Raw genomic sequence first — 15,060 nt, forward strand, 5'->3', positions numbered from 1 at the left:
ATATATACACAAGACAAAAGAGGAAGAGAAAGACTAACGGTGGGAATGTTTAAAAGAGATTTCAAACGAAGAGAGTATCCTCATGACGTCTTCACCAGGGATCTCTCTTAGTTTGCTGCCGATGGCAGTGATGGAGATCTCACCATTGCGGCTGACGTGGCCTGACTTTTCCACCGCCATTTGTATTTTCCTAACCACCGTAAGAGGATCGTGACCATCTGGAATCGGACAGTTGCCCATGTCCCATAGCACAAAAGCTTTCTCTACCTCTTTCTCCTCATGCTGCTGCTGCGTTGTCATGTTCTCTACTTCGTTCATTCCCCTGCAAATATCAAACAAACAGAATCAAGATCATAATATCAAACCAGGCAATATGTCATTTTGTCACAAGCAGCCTTGTTGTATATGTGAGCAGCATGACAAATATAAAACTTTGGATAACAAAAGGTATATGTATGTGTTTTAAGACTGAATTGCCCATGTTTAACAAAAGATAACACATTAGTAGGTAGTTTTATTTATTAACATTCAACCAGTTAAACTTATTCTTCTTCTTGTCTTCAAATGTTCCTTCAATACTTTAGAATCAAACCCCCTAAGTCAGTAAATCCAAAATCATGATATATGGACATTAGATGCAAGGAAAAGAAATGTCAACTTGCCTTGGATCGACTCTTTCTAAGGTTACAGGTCTGTCTTTAGGCTTAAAGCCACCGAGCCGGCACTGCTGAAGCATCTCTTGACATCTAAGCATCTCTTGAGTAAGCAGCAAGTCCAACTCCTGCGGTGGAAAAGTTCAGTGTTAAGAGATTACAAATATCAACTTTGAAATGAGATCGGATGATTTAAGCACATATACCTGTGATCGACCAAACGGCAAGTTATTACGGTTAGTACGATCCAGGCCGTATTTTCTAGCATGCCTGTCCCACTCCTGCTTGACAAACATATTTAAGACAAATGGCAAAATGACACAAATCCAAAGAGAGAGAGATGCTTACACGAAATTCATGTTCTACAGACTTGAGATGGGTGGTGAAATCTTCAAAGCTTGGGGCAGCACCAGAGCATACTGAGCAAGACCAGGGAGATTCACCATAGAACTTGTCGTGCTTAACAACAAGGCTTGTTGTTGGTGTTGTCACCTCCTGTTCATCTGAGATTAAGGCATCCCAATCCCACTCAACGGCGGATCTAGACACGTTTTCAGCTGGGGGCGGACTAATAAAAATAACAAAAACAATTTTGAATTGGGAGCAATTTTTATGCTTATTTATTAAGCTACAATTTATGAATTTATTCAAGAAAAAACTAAAAAGAGTAGGGGACATGTGACACCTTACCCATTATATGTATACGTCTGCCTCTGATCCCACAGTTTAGAAAAGATACGTGGAAAAGGTGTGGCTAGGTCACGCTGAGGGTATGCAAGAATAATTCTATATCCATTATCTTCAAAGTGGGAAAGTGTAAAAGCTAACCATCCCAGTTGCTCATGACCGTCTATGACCATCATAGTACCCGGAGGAGGATTCTTTTCGGCCCAGTCATACAAATCCTTTTGATGATAACCTACAGAAAGCAAAGCTGAATATATAAAAAAAAAGCTGAATATATAAACCCTAATCCAAATTACTTGCTCTAAAAGTATACACAGACAAGGAGGAAGAAGACTAACCGTGGGAGTGTTTAAGAGAGATTCCAATGGAAGAGAGCTTCCTCATGACGTCTTCACCAGGGATCTCTGTTAGGTTGTTGCCAATGGCAGTGATGGAGATTTCACCATAGCGGCGGACGTGACCTGAGTTTTCCACCGCCGTTTGTATTCTCTGGACCACCGTAAGAGGGTCATGACCATCTGGAATCGGACAGTTGCTGATGTTCCATAGCACCAAAGCTTTCTCCACCTCCTCCTCCCCACGATGCTGCTGCGTCGCCATGCTCTCGATTTTGTTCATTCCCCTGAAAAATATCAATCCATAATTCATAAACAAAATCTCGCACAGTTAGGTCTCTGATCTAATCGACGACGTACACTTTCTCAGAGATTGAAACAGATTGAATCAAGATCACCCACCTCGATTCTGAAACGGCAAAAGATGACCAAACGACTGATGAATGTGTGAAAGAGAGAGGACTAGGTTTAGGGGATATATAAATTTTGATTAGTTTATATAGGCCGAAAAGCGTGGCACACACGGATCCCACAGTTCTGCATTAAATATTGAGATACACATTATATTATGAAATTTAACTTATTTTTATCGTAGAAATATCAACCAAATTAAAATAATAGTTTTATAAAATTTAACCAAAAAAATAATTTACCACATACATCTGTTAAAGAATTTCCATGTGTATTTATATCTCAAATCAGTCCAACTTTATTTTAAGATTAAACTTAAGTTTTTGTTTTGTTTTAAGATGAAATCATTCTATGAATGACATTTAGCTAAAAAAATCTAAAAATACATCACAAATATATTTCTCTCTTTAACTTTTTGAGTTGTTTTCAATTTACGAGATCCTTGTTAAAAAGCCTGATGAACCGTTCTTAACCGGACGAATCAATTATATAGTAAGTAAATTGAGTTTATGTCTTTAAACAATAATAATTATAAAATTGTTTAGTGTGTGTAAGATAAACAATGTAATCCCATTCTAAATTGTTGAGATTTAGACAATATATAACTCAGTTTTTATATAAAGTAATCGAGTCTAATAACTGGTGCGGCTATAGAATGTCACGTAGTCGGATTAAGTCTCAAAACTTTTGAACTAAACAATTAAAATCATCAAAAAGTTCGTAAATCAATCATATGAACAAAAATAGTTTATATTTACAAAATTTTATATTGGAAAGTTGTCTATATTTTACTAATGTATCATGATTTTAAATTTAATATTACAATATATTAAATCAAGTTATTGAACTAAATTTAATCTAATAATTATTCAAATAATTATCTGGTTTAGTTTTCACTCCGGTTTAAAAACATTGGTTATAGACTTATAGCCTATAGGAATAGAAAACAGCCTAGGCCTCTTTTTCTTTGTCACAATCAGCCGAGGCCTCTTAAATGAACAAAGAGGAAAGCACAAATCAAACTGTAGTGGTAGTAAAACTTAATGGGGGTAAATTGAATAGAAACTCAAACAATAGGGGCTTTTTTTGTAAAAGTTTTATTTCTATTTTCCCCTTTGTTGGCTCTGGAACAACAATCCCAAAAAGAGATCTCTATATCCCCTTGTAAATCCGAATCATCATCTCTCCCACGGTCGCTTCTTCACGACGGATCTACGCCGGTAATCATCTCTTCTCACCTCTCGCGCATTCCACCTCTTCTGATTCTCTAACCATCTTCCGCTTATTTGTAAATCCGAAAGTTCCCCGATCATGAATTCGAACTACGGGAAGAGATCATCGGGATCCTCGACCAACAACGCCTTCGATTTCGATCTCGGCCTCGGATCTAACCAAGGAGGCAGACCTCTGAATGCGCAGAAGAGCCAAACGCCTTCTTATTCTCAGCAGCCGAGACCCGCGTTCCAGCCTGGGAAGCCTTCGTGGACGCATCAGCCCGCGCCTAAGCAGACGACGATCAGATCTGAGATCGGTGGACCGACTTCGATGGTGGGAGATATCCACGGGAAGACGTGGAGCAGCAGCAGCTCGTCTTCCGGATCCGGTTCGGGTATTGGGATCGTTAACAAGGATCCGAGCTTGTTCGGAGATCTGGTTGGATCGGTTATTGGTAAATCCAGCGGAAACGTGCCGCTGAAGAAAGCTCCGCCTGCTAAGGGATCTTATTCCATGGGGAATCTTGCTGATGCGTTGCCAAAAACAACAACGGGTAATTCGATGAACAGTGGTGGTGGTGGTTGGGGTTATAATGGTAATTCGGGTGGATACTCCAGTTCTGGTGGTGTTAATGCTAGTAGCAGTGTCAAGAATCCAAATCTTGGAGGTCCTTCGATGAAGAGTATGTCTGGGAGCAATCTAAGCGGCTCTGGGAACAGCGATCCGTTTGGTAATTTGGTTGGTTTCGGATCGAAACCATCAGGAAGTATCAATTCCGCCAAGGCTAAGAGTGATGGTGGTGATGCTTTTGGGACATTCCAATCTGGAGTGGCGAATCCTAGCGGTGGTTTTGCCGGAACAACAACAAACACTCAGAACGATGACTTTGGGGGTTTCCAGGACGCTGCGAAGTCAAGCACATTCTCAGCAGGAGGGTTTGCGAGTAGCTTTGATGCTTCCAACGCTGGTTTTGGTGTGCAGTCAAGTGTTAAAGATGATCCGTTAGGAATGTTTTCTACCTCCAATAATACTTCAGCGGCTGCGGCTGCTACGCCGCAGAGTGAGGACTGGGGGTTTGAAAGTTTCGACGGTGGGGCTGATTCTGGCGGCGGTTCAACCACCGAGCTTGATGGGTTGCCGCCACCTCCACCGGGTGTGTCGGCTGCATCAGCTAAGAGCAAGGGGATTGATAACCAGAGGCAGGGTCAGTATGCCGATGCCATCAAGTGGCTCTCTTGGGCTGTGATTCTCTTGGAGAGAGCTGGCGATGACGCTGGGTCTGCGGAGGTGCTTTCCACTAGGGCCTCGTGTTACAAAGAAGTCGGAGAGTATAAGAAGGCTGTATCAGATTGCACAAAGGTATGTGCTTATTGGTTGATTATTGCACGTTAAAGAAAGACTCTTTTGGCTTTGGATGCATTATAGCTATGGGTTGTATGTGTATTTTCGCTTTAGCTATGGCCTATGGGGTTAAGGACTCTTGACGAAATCGATACTGATGAGTTTTGGAGTCATGTTGTAGTTTTGTGGAAGCTAAGATATAATACGGCTTGAATTTGCTTTGTTAATATAGAGTCATCTTGTAGAAGAAAGATACCATTTCTGAACTGGTCTTTGGTCGCAGGATCTTTACATTTGTGGTAGTTGATTCAGATATGAGATATGAAACATATGTACTTTTTTGTTTGTTTCAAAATGTGATTGCAGGTACTTGACCATGACGAGAAGAATGTGACGATTCTGGTACAACGAGCACTCTTATACGAGAGCATGGAGAAATACAAGCTGGGAGCTGAAGATCTAAGGATGGTTCTGAAGATCGATCCCGGGAATAGAATCGCTAGAAGCACCGTTCACCGCCTAACCAAAATGGCTGGGTGATTGATCGATTCATTTGATCAACAACCTTCATATACAGATATTTCCTTAATTGTCTCGAAACGTAAACAAAAAAGACCCTTCAGAATCTTCTTCTGCTATCTTTCTCCCAATTCCGTTTCGTCTCTCATCGATGGACCTTGCGTATGTGTACTCTTTCTTGAGTTTTTTTTTTTTGATGGGTCAAGTTTATGAGTGTGTGTGGGTTATGAATGTATTGTCATAAATGTGGATTCTCTTATACATTACATTTTCTTTTTGAATTTATCACGGAATGTTTAACCACGAATGTTCTTATAGAGAAACTATGTAAGTTATTTTCTTAAAGAGCTACAGCCAACAACTTTCCGACAACATTAGTGGGGTTTTTTGTTATACGGTATATAATCGATAGCACCGTGAATAAAATGCAATATTACCTGTAAGTCAAGTCGTAAAAAAATATTACTTTTGAGGAACGCGGCATGATGAACATGAGGCGTTCAACGCAGATTAACCACTGAATATTATCACTAAAATAACTGTAACGTTAGGATTATTTATTCATATTTATTTATTTTCCAGTTAAAGATTATTTATTCAGAAACTGATAGAATACCCCTGTCACGTATAAAAAGTGATAACCATTAATTAGCCGACGCTCGTGGACGCAACACTCCAACTTCGTAATAAGATTAATGACGTTATTGTCATACGTTTTTTCATCAGAGCGCCAACCGAAGCTTATAGTTTTGTCGTTATCTAATCTATTAATTTAGAGATTATCTACTATTTGAAGTTTTCATTTAAATTTTGGACTCTTTCATAGTTGTTGCTAGAATATATCATGCCTTTTATACAATGCAACCTACCAACTTAAATTAAACCAAATCTTAACCAACATAGATTAGTTAAACCTAACCAGTAACACTTTTATAATATTTTTGGTTAATCTCTTAATATAATCAGATCATATAAAACTGAACCACTTTTAAATCAACGAGTTCCATATCATTCTAGACATAAGAGAAAAAATATCCGACTCATTTACAACGTAAGTATACAAAGACCGTGTATGATTATGCTCATTGATCTTCCAAAAACCAAATAATTGTGGCATAGACCAACATAGGCTCATGTTCGTATCACTAACTTTACTTCCATATATTTACTCTTCACCTACATCATATCACAACATACACAGTTCTGCAAGAACATAATTTTTTTTTGTTCAAACAACCAAATAATGGTGGCATATGATAAGTAGATTTTTTAAATATGTTTTTTATATATTACATTTTACGAGACTATGTGTATAAATTTTTTTTTTTTGAAAAATGACATAACTATGTGTATAAGTTAAAAGGTAAAAAGTGTGATAAGGCAAATTATTATACTAAAAATGAAAAAAGATTAAATACAAACTAATAACAAGTACAACACAAATTATAACACTATTAAATTCTATATATATTTAATAAAATATTATATATATGTCTAATATATATATATATAAATGTTACACAAAATATATATAATATTATATACACATATTATATATACCATATATTATTAATTGAAATTTGACAAATCAATTTCCGCCCTTTAGGGCGGGTCCTAATCTAGTTTAGATTAATTCTGTCCTAATCGGCGTGTATCGGGGAACATATAAAGTATTTATACATATTTTTTAACTTAAAAAAATCACCCGACTTTATATTATACAGGCTTTTATTTTATTTTTTCTCATCAACATAACATAGAGCATTTATTTCTCCTATAAAGGCGTTACATCTCCACCGCATTCATCTCCCTCTTGAAACCCAGCATCAGAAGAAAAAAAAAAGAGCAAACAGAGAAAATGTGTGGAGGTGCAATAATTTCCGATTTTGCCCCTAACGTCACCAAGGCCAAGGGTAGGAAACTCACGGCGGAGGAACTCTGGTCCGAACTCGATGCTTCCGCCGCCGACGATTTCTGGGGTTTCCACCCCACCTTCAAGACTCAATCCACCAACCAACAAGGTACTATTAAATTAAATTAATCACAACAGTAAATGAAATTCGAGAAAAAATAATTATTTGGAATATATACTTTAGTAAACTAAGAAAATGAAAATAATTATTTGGAATATATACTTTAGTAAATTAAGAAAATGAAAATAATATTCTAGAAGTTACACGAATACGATGATAAAAGATTCTTTAATTAATACTTGGGGTTGGTGGTGATATTTATTTGTAATTTATGGCTATATATGGGGTTAAATCTGTGATTTTGTACTTTAAACTTTTGTAGTGACGTTGGAAGAGGAGGAGACGGCGGAGAAGGAGCCGCCGACGGAGAAACGGAGGAAGAGGAAGAACGTTTACAGGGGGATACGTAAGCGACCGTGGGGAAAATGGGCGTCAGAGATTCGAGATCCAAGAAAAGGCGCAAGAGTCTGGCTTGGGACGTTCAACACGGCGGAGGAAGCCGCCATGGCTTACGACGTTGCGGCGAAGCGGATCCGCGGCCATAAAGCCAAACTCAACTTCCCCGACCATCCTCCTCCTACTCCTACTCCTAGTCCTATTGCTCCTCTAGCATCGTCTCCAGTGTCAGAAGTTCAGCCTCCGGCGAAGAAGCTCTGCGTTGTCTCTGAGAACGAGTTGACTCAGCCGAGCTTCCCGGTGGAGTGCGGTGGATTCGGGAACGGGGACGAGTTTCAACTGGACTACGATCTGAAACAGCAGATATCGAGTTTGGAGTCATTCCTTGAGCTGGATGGTGACACGGTGGAGCAAGCGGGTCAGCTGGACGAGTCCGTCTCCGAGGTGGATATGTGGATGATTGATGATGTCATCGCGTCGTATCAGTAGAAACGTTATATTATAAGTAGAAATAATTAAATAAAGTTTGTAATAATAACTGCCGTTACGTTCTAATAAGGTTTGTAATGTGATGACATGAGCGACTGATGTTATTAATCTGTTGTCGTTTGTAATGTGTGGGCGTTCTTGTGACTCATTTCGAGCGTTACATTTACGGTTTGTGGTATTGTTATTCTCTTTTTTTGTGTAGAAAATATATCATGCTGTAAATACAAAGTTGTAATCAAAGTAATTATATATAAAAACAATAATTTTGTTTTCTTTCTCTCGGTAACATATACGAAGAGTTGAATTTTGGAAGTGGGATGAAATGAGTTAAAATGGTTTATAAAAGTTTTGTTCATATGGTTTGATATTTCTAGGTGGAGTATTTCTAGGTTTTCGTTTTTGACATATGGTTTTGTTCATATGGTTTAATATTTGTAAGTTACTAAAACAAGAAGTTAATTACCAAAAAAATGTAATGAAACTAGACTTACTACTAAAAGACGAACTAGCTGTCTTTTTGTTTGTTTTCCCGATTCTTATGCATGCGTATTATTCTCGTGTACTTATATCATATGATTATTTCATTTTGAATAAAGGTAAATCTTAATGAAAAACGTCTGATCTGTTCCTACATGGAAAATTTGGAAAAATTTGAAATATCTTGCTTTTAACAATTTAAAAAGAAACGATCGATAGCAACAACTTATTTGTTTTCTTTTTAAAAATAACTCGCATATGAGATTGACTTTCAAGCTTGAAGGGGATTGCAAGATTTTGGTGGATCTAATCACTAAGAAACAAACTAGCTTGGGTATTACAATTTCATCCGGGACATATGGCAATGGAGCAAAAAGTTTGAAGATGTAAGGATCACATGGTGTCAAGAGAATACAATAAACCGGCGGATCTACTTTCAACCCAAGTTATACCAACGATCTTATCTTTTTCATTTCATTCATATGTTCTGCGTGTAGTCAATGATGCATTTTATTGTGACTTATATTGTTTCATCAATATAATTAAGTCTGGAGAGAAAGATAATAAAAGTATTTTGAGCGTAAATTGTTATAATTGCTTAACTTTCTGAAGTTTATAAACTCTATTCTGTGATTATTATGTGATAAACTTGTATAAACCGTGATGTAGTTAAGATGCTAAAATTTGTTACCGTGTAAAAATGTTTCATCCATAAACAAATTAAGCTTAACGATGTTTATTGGAATGCAGAATCACATAAAACATTTAAAATTATATTAATTTGAGAGTTATATAACTTATGTATATTAATTTAAAAAACATGAAAATCATAACAAATATTTTATTGTACTTTAAACAGGACCGACCATGTCCCCTGTCCTTAAACTAATCCTATCGTTTCTCGATTGTATAACGTGTAGGTGTAGTGTACAAAGCAATGTAGTTTGGTTTCTAGATGCATGAACCTCGAAGCCTAGTTGGTCTAATAAGAATTTAAGTGGGTCCCGACAATGTTTTCATAGATTGAAAGAATCTATACTATTAGTTTCGCGTGATTGTCTATTTGTTTCACGTTTAATTAGGAATCATTTACTCATCGCTTTTATCGGTGTGATTGATAATTTACTCGTATTAAATTAACAGAAATAATATCATCTAAGGATGTTTATCTTACCTAATACGATACATCATGATAATGTTCGACCGTATCGACATAATAACCACTGTTCACATGACCTATCACGTAGTACTCAAACTTGAGTTCAGTATAACTGAAACGTTTTGTGTTCATGTATATCCAACCAATCACCTCTCGATAAGAAGTTATATGTGTTAATTGTTATATAATACCAGTAGTCCACAGCTTACTAGTAAGGTCCCGTCTCGATTGATTTTTGTTGAGTTGCATTTTCTACATATATCACAATATGATGAACACGATGACATAGAGTACAATTGCTTTTCTCTAGCAGTTTCAATCGTTATCCTTTGCTCCCACTTGTAAGATGTCAGATCCGTACGTCGGTCTTTTCGAAAAAAGAAAGATCCGCACGTGTGTATTAATAATACGTAGGATAAGGTTAACGTATAGAGGTATAATACATGTATATTATATTGTCAAATACAATGAATATGTATCTATCTAAAAAAAATGCATATGTATAATGTATGTATTATACACAACCATTTTCCATTTATTTTGTCTTCTTCGGCAATCAGCCAATCATTGTAAACTTATTTTCTTGGACTAACCAGAGATTTGAATCTAAAATTATATTTTATGATATTTTAAAAGTTTAATTGCCACTTTCACCTTATAATAGAAAACCATTGCTCGTAGTATTTCCAGTTTCACAAGTAAAAAGTTGTAAACCTATCTACATTGACCTTATACAAAATTAATCATCTTAAGTTTATGAAATCACGACAAATCATCTTCTCTCGGTTTATGTTAGTGACATTATGAGGCTAAATGAGTCTTGTCACAATTTTTTCTTCTAAAATCTATCGCAAGAGAAGCTAAAATGTGAACTGATAGCCTATCCTATCATGCAGTATAAGCACAAAGCCATGTGTTAATTTTCTGTTGTGCTAAAATTACGGTTCATTAAAAGACGAGAAAGCCAAATTTAGCAACGAGTCGAGTGAAACATACTTCACTGACCCAAAACACTATAGTTCAATTTTCCGAGAGCTCACCTTACCAGTTAGTTTTTTATAAGCTAGATGATCGATCCAGATTCATGTCTTTTTCTTTCAAACTGGGTTCCATATATGGGACATGTTTGGTCAATATAGTATGGCTGATATATCCTTATTAATATACCGTAATTAGCATTTGTATCAGGACAGAATATTAGCTACGAAGCTTATGAAGGATGGTTTCATTATTAGGAAACCCTCCAGGATCCACTCCCGTGCTTGTGCAAGGAGTTTTAACGAGGCAAAGAGAAGGGGTCGTTATTCTCGATATGGTAAAAAGGTTTCATGAGATTTCCTACCTCAAAAAGTCTTTTTGTCGTGTTGAAAACCACTTTAACGTTTCTTAGTCTTTAGGCAAGAGAAAAAAGCATAATTGTTGATACTCTCAGAAGACATGGATGAAGACCCTCTCTTCTTAATTGTTATCCAAGCTTTGAAATTGAAAGGTTTCAATGTCGTTGTGCAAGGAGTTTATCTGGAGCCCGAAAAACATAATTTTGTATTTTAAATTTAGTACATGATTTATATTTAAATTTAGTTACATACTTTGTTTTCATTGTTATTTTTATTTGGATTTTGAGAAGAAATTTGATACAGCATTTATTCAGTATCTATATACAGTATTAGAAAGGAAAAATTTCCAGTGTCAGTATTGACCATGCAAATAAGTTAATGTATACATGGAACTTTTCTTTTTGGTAGCTCTACTGGGGTTAGAGCCTTGGGGGCCAATTGTCATGTTCCCAGGTTCGACGCAAGCCGGAGACTAACTACTTTTTCCATGTCATTATTAGTGGTACTGGGCCTCGGCCCAGGTTAATGCCCTCCCGGGTGAAGTGGACCGCTGCCTGACCGGGTCCAGAGAATGACCCGCTAAGCGGAGAACCCTGGATTATCAAAAAAAAAAAAACTTTTCTTTTTGGTAAAATGCATACATGGAACTTCATGCAAAGAACACATAATACGACCAATAAGCTTTGAAATTGAAAGGTTTCACTATCATTGTTCAAAGCCCTACTAAATTTAAAGCCCATTGGGCAATACAGAAGTGATCCTAATTGATGTCGTACGTAGACTGAAAGATGAAAGATGATCTAAAGTCTAAACCTCCTTAACTTGTACTTTCAAAAATTCAAATAGTGGTTGTGATTGAAGAGGGACTTAAGACTCTTACTGCTTGGCGCGCTAATGTTTACAAAAATGTGACCTTTTATTTATAGATTGATTTGATCCCAGTCTTAGATTCAACTTACAAGGAGATGTCGAGCTCAGTAACAAGGCTTGTGATCTAAAGGGACGGATCTAGAAAATAACTTGATATGTGGTATTAATATATAAATTTATGTTATATACATATAATTAAATTATTTAATTTCTAATATACTAAAAAAATAAATTAGTCACTAATTTTTCAAAATGAATAAAATATAAAAGAGATAATTTTTTTTGTAATTTTAAATATTCATTATCAATAATATGATTAAATTATATATGCACATGGTAATTTCATTATAAAATTTATTCTTTTAGTTTTTATTTTTTTAACTGTTGAAAACTTAATTACTGTCAAAGTTAAATATTAATTAATTATAAGTTTTTATTTGGAAAAGGTAATATTAGAAAAGTCACTGAAATACTATAAATTGAATACCATTTCTCAAAAAGAAAACCAAATAAAAATATTTTAGTATTTGGATCTATGGATTATTGTTTAGGGTTTAATATTTAAGGGATAAGTTTAGATTTGTAAATTTATATAAATAATTAAGAGATTTAGTTTAGTCATTTTTCACAAATTTAAAATATTTATGAAAATAATTATATTTTAAATATAAATTTGAAAAGTGACATCAAATTTGTGGTAAAATTAGAAATTTTCTATTAAAAACAGAAAATAAAACAGTTATTAACAAAATAGTTATGGTAGCAAGATCAAAAGAAAATATTTGATGCAATAGTAATTAAAAGTTGTAAAAAAACTGAAAATACAGAAGTGCAACACATTGGTTCGAACTTGGTACTGGGTGAGACACATGTAGCTTTCATTACCGGTTAGCTACATTGTTCTCTATCCATTGTTAGTTACATAAAAAATAATTTCAAGTTATATGTGCCACATATACGGACATTAAGATGGTGGAACATTGGCCCCGCCCACCCGGTCACAAAGAAAGAAAGAAAAAAAAAAAAGAACAAAGTCATTTTTTAAAAGTTAAAAATATTTACTATCTTATGCCTAACTTTTAAATTTGTTAGCCACCCACATAATCACATATGATTTGCAAGTATGCGAAAGAAGACTAGTGAATAAACTCATGTCGGTGTCGAGATCCACGAGGAGCCATGTGACATTGAGTTTGTGTCTTTTGTTGTTTGCCTCTGAATCAAACAACTCCATCTTTGCCACTTGCATCTCTTCGTTGTGTCATGTGTTTGTTTCGACTGTTTGTATCTATTTGTGTGTTATGTCCCAACTTACAAAAGAAAATTCAAAGATGAAAAGTTAAGTAATAACATGTGAAGGATTTGGTGGTCAATTGTACAGCTAAACACATACATATACAAGATACTACTGAAAGGGGGTATTTAGAGCTAAATTAAATTAAAATTTAGCTTAATAGTATGTCGTTAAATCATTGTACATAAATCTATTTTTGTTTCATCCTTCTTTCTCATATAGGAATAAGATATGGATCGTTAGCTTGCTCCATTGTGACCATGCATTTAGCATATTCCATCTACCACATAATAATTTATATTATCTCTCTCCATTTTTGTAGCTTTATTTCACTACAATATTATCACGAAGTACCGCCCACATCATTAAGTCCGCACTCTCTTAATTAATAATTATTCAAACTTAATTTTAATATGGAAGTCGTTAGCACTGATATCTATGGATACCTAATAAATCTAGCAAAATGGACATGTATAAAATCTAACATATGCTATTATGCATATATATATATATATATATATATGCCTAAATCATATATAGATGAATAAAGTTGATTTATAAATTGCAAGGAAAAGTAAAGCTTAAAAAAGCAAACTAAATGGTAGATAAAGTCCCCACTTAAATGTGATTATATACACACGTATTTCTTGTATGTTATTACTTTGAATGATAGGGACAAATCATCTGACTAAGGTGTAATAGAATAATTTTTAAAAGATAAGAGTTGTTTTGGATCAAAGGCACTTACCATTAGCTTTTAGATTCGAGAACCTCTCACAGCCACAACTTTATACGACAAGTGCTTATTGTTTAACAAACCCCATATGATATTATTTTATATTTCCACCAGATTCATTAATATATTGATTTGCTTCCACAACCAAATTTAATCTTGACGTTTTACTATTTCAAAGTATATTAATCTCTATCATAATGATGTATTAAGCAGCTATAATTGATTCAGTTGCCGGTTTTAAAACTTTATTTTATATCGTGATGAATTTTGATTGGTTATTCACTGTGGTTGTTGTAACGGGTTCCAGTCGTTTGACCTCAAAATTAGCATATGTCCATTTGATGATTGCGTTGAAATGACATTTTCGCCTAACACTTCTATAATACATGTTGTATAGATGCATATATCATTTTAAAGTCTGAAATATACAATTGGGCAGAAAATACATGTTTTATAGATACATACGCATATAGCACACCAAATTGACATATAAATAGTTTTTAAAGTAAATTTTTACTTGCCTATCCAATACGTATTTTGGGCTCTAGTACAGAAACTCGTGCATTTATAATTCTTTTACGAGTCTAAATACCTTATATATAACAAGTAAACAGAAAAGCTTGTGTGTTGTTCAAAAGAAAAAAAAAAGCAGAATACGTATTTTGGGCTCTAGTACAGAAACTCGTGCATTTATAATTCGTTTACGAGTCTAAATACCTTATATATAACAAGTAAACAGAAAAAGCTTGTGTGTTGTTCAAAAGAAAAAAAAAACAGAAAAGCTTGTGTTCTTATGATATAACTTTAGCCTTGTATATTTTAAGTTTATGTTGAGTTAGTCTATTCTTAGACTATTTTGTTTAGATACATTTGAGTTATTGTGATTTGTGTTATTGTGATTTGTTTATATATATTTGAGTTTAAACACATAATTTTCTTAGTTTTGTATCTCTTTTGAACTAAATAGGATGCAATTTTACCACTTATAATTCTTAAAAAAATACATACGTTTTTTAACCAATAACATACATATACGTTTCCTTAAATTGACCAAATATAAACCACTTGTTATAGCCTTCAACGATGTATATAAAAATTGTCGTCAACTTTATGCTTATCATATACGTGTCCTTATCGACATGCAAAAAAGAAACTCGTGCAAAAAAGA

At 34.8% G+C, this 15,060-nt stretch overlaps 3 protein-coding genes across 4 annotated transcripts; 2 read left to right on the forward strand and 1 right to left on the reverse strand.

Moving 5' to 3' along the window:
• Nucleotides 1-33: 33 nt before the first annotated feature.
• LOC108807669 (uncharacterized) lies at nucleotides 34-2,198 on the reverse strand. The gene is made up of 7 exons (XM_018579930.2): nucleotides 2,078-2,198; nucleotides 1,679-1,962; nucleotides 1,344-1,572; nucleotides 1,002-1,221; nucleotides 860-934; nucleotides 663-781; nucleotides 34-322 (listed from the first exon to the last, which is right to left on the reverse strand). The coding sequence occupies exons 2-7, from the start codon at nucleotides 1,956-1,958 to the stop codon at nucleotides 34-36; spliced, it is 1,212 nt and encodes a 403-aa protein (XP_018435432.2). The 5' UTR covers nucleotides 1,959-1,962; nucleotides 2,078-2,198.
• Nucleotides 2,199-3,157: 959 nt separating this feature from the next.
• LOC108813165 (uncharacterized) lies at nucleotides 3,158-5,464 on the forward strand. Of its 2 annotated transcripts, XM_018585638.2 has the most exons (3): nucleotides 3,158-3,306; nucleotides 3,388-4,660; nucleotides 5,009-5,464. In XM_018585638.2, exons 2-3 carry the CDS (start codon nucleotides 3,398-3,400, stop codon nucleotides 5,180-5,182), a joined length of 1,437 nt encoding a protein of 478 aa, XP_018441140.1. In that variant the 5' UTR covers nucleotides 3,158-3,306; nucleotides 3,388-3,397; the 3' UTR covers nucleotides 5,183-5,464. The 2 variants fall into 2 exon arrangements, with proteins under 2 accessions (XP_018441140.1, XP_018441139.1); XM_018585637.2 differs by having other exon boundaries at nucleotides 3,186-4,660.
• Nucleotides 5,465-6,941: 1,477 nt separating this feature from the next.
• On the forward strand, nucleotides 6,942-8,203 carry LOC108805885 (ethylene-responsive transcription factor RAP2-3). The gene is made up of 2 exons (XM_018577872.2): nucleotides 6,942-7,182; nucleotides 7,457-8,203. Exons 1-2 carry the CDS (start codon nucleotides 7,020-7,022, stop codon nucleotides 8,017-8,019), a joined length of 726 nt encoding a protein of 241 aa, XP_018433374.2. The 5' UTR covers nucleotides 6,942-7,019; the 3' UTR covers nucleotides 8,020-8,203.
• Nucleotides 8,204-15,060: the final 6,857 nt, after the last annotated feature.

This window comes from Raphanus sativus, chromosome 6 (assembly GCF_000801105.2).
Source record: "Raphanus sativus cultivar WK10039 chromosome 6, ASM80110v3, whole genome shotgun sequence".
Lineage (NCBI taxonomy): Eukaryota > Viridiplantae > Streptophyta > Magnoliopsida > Brassicales > Brassicaceae > Raphanus > Raphanus sativus.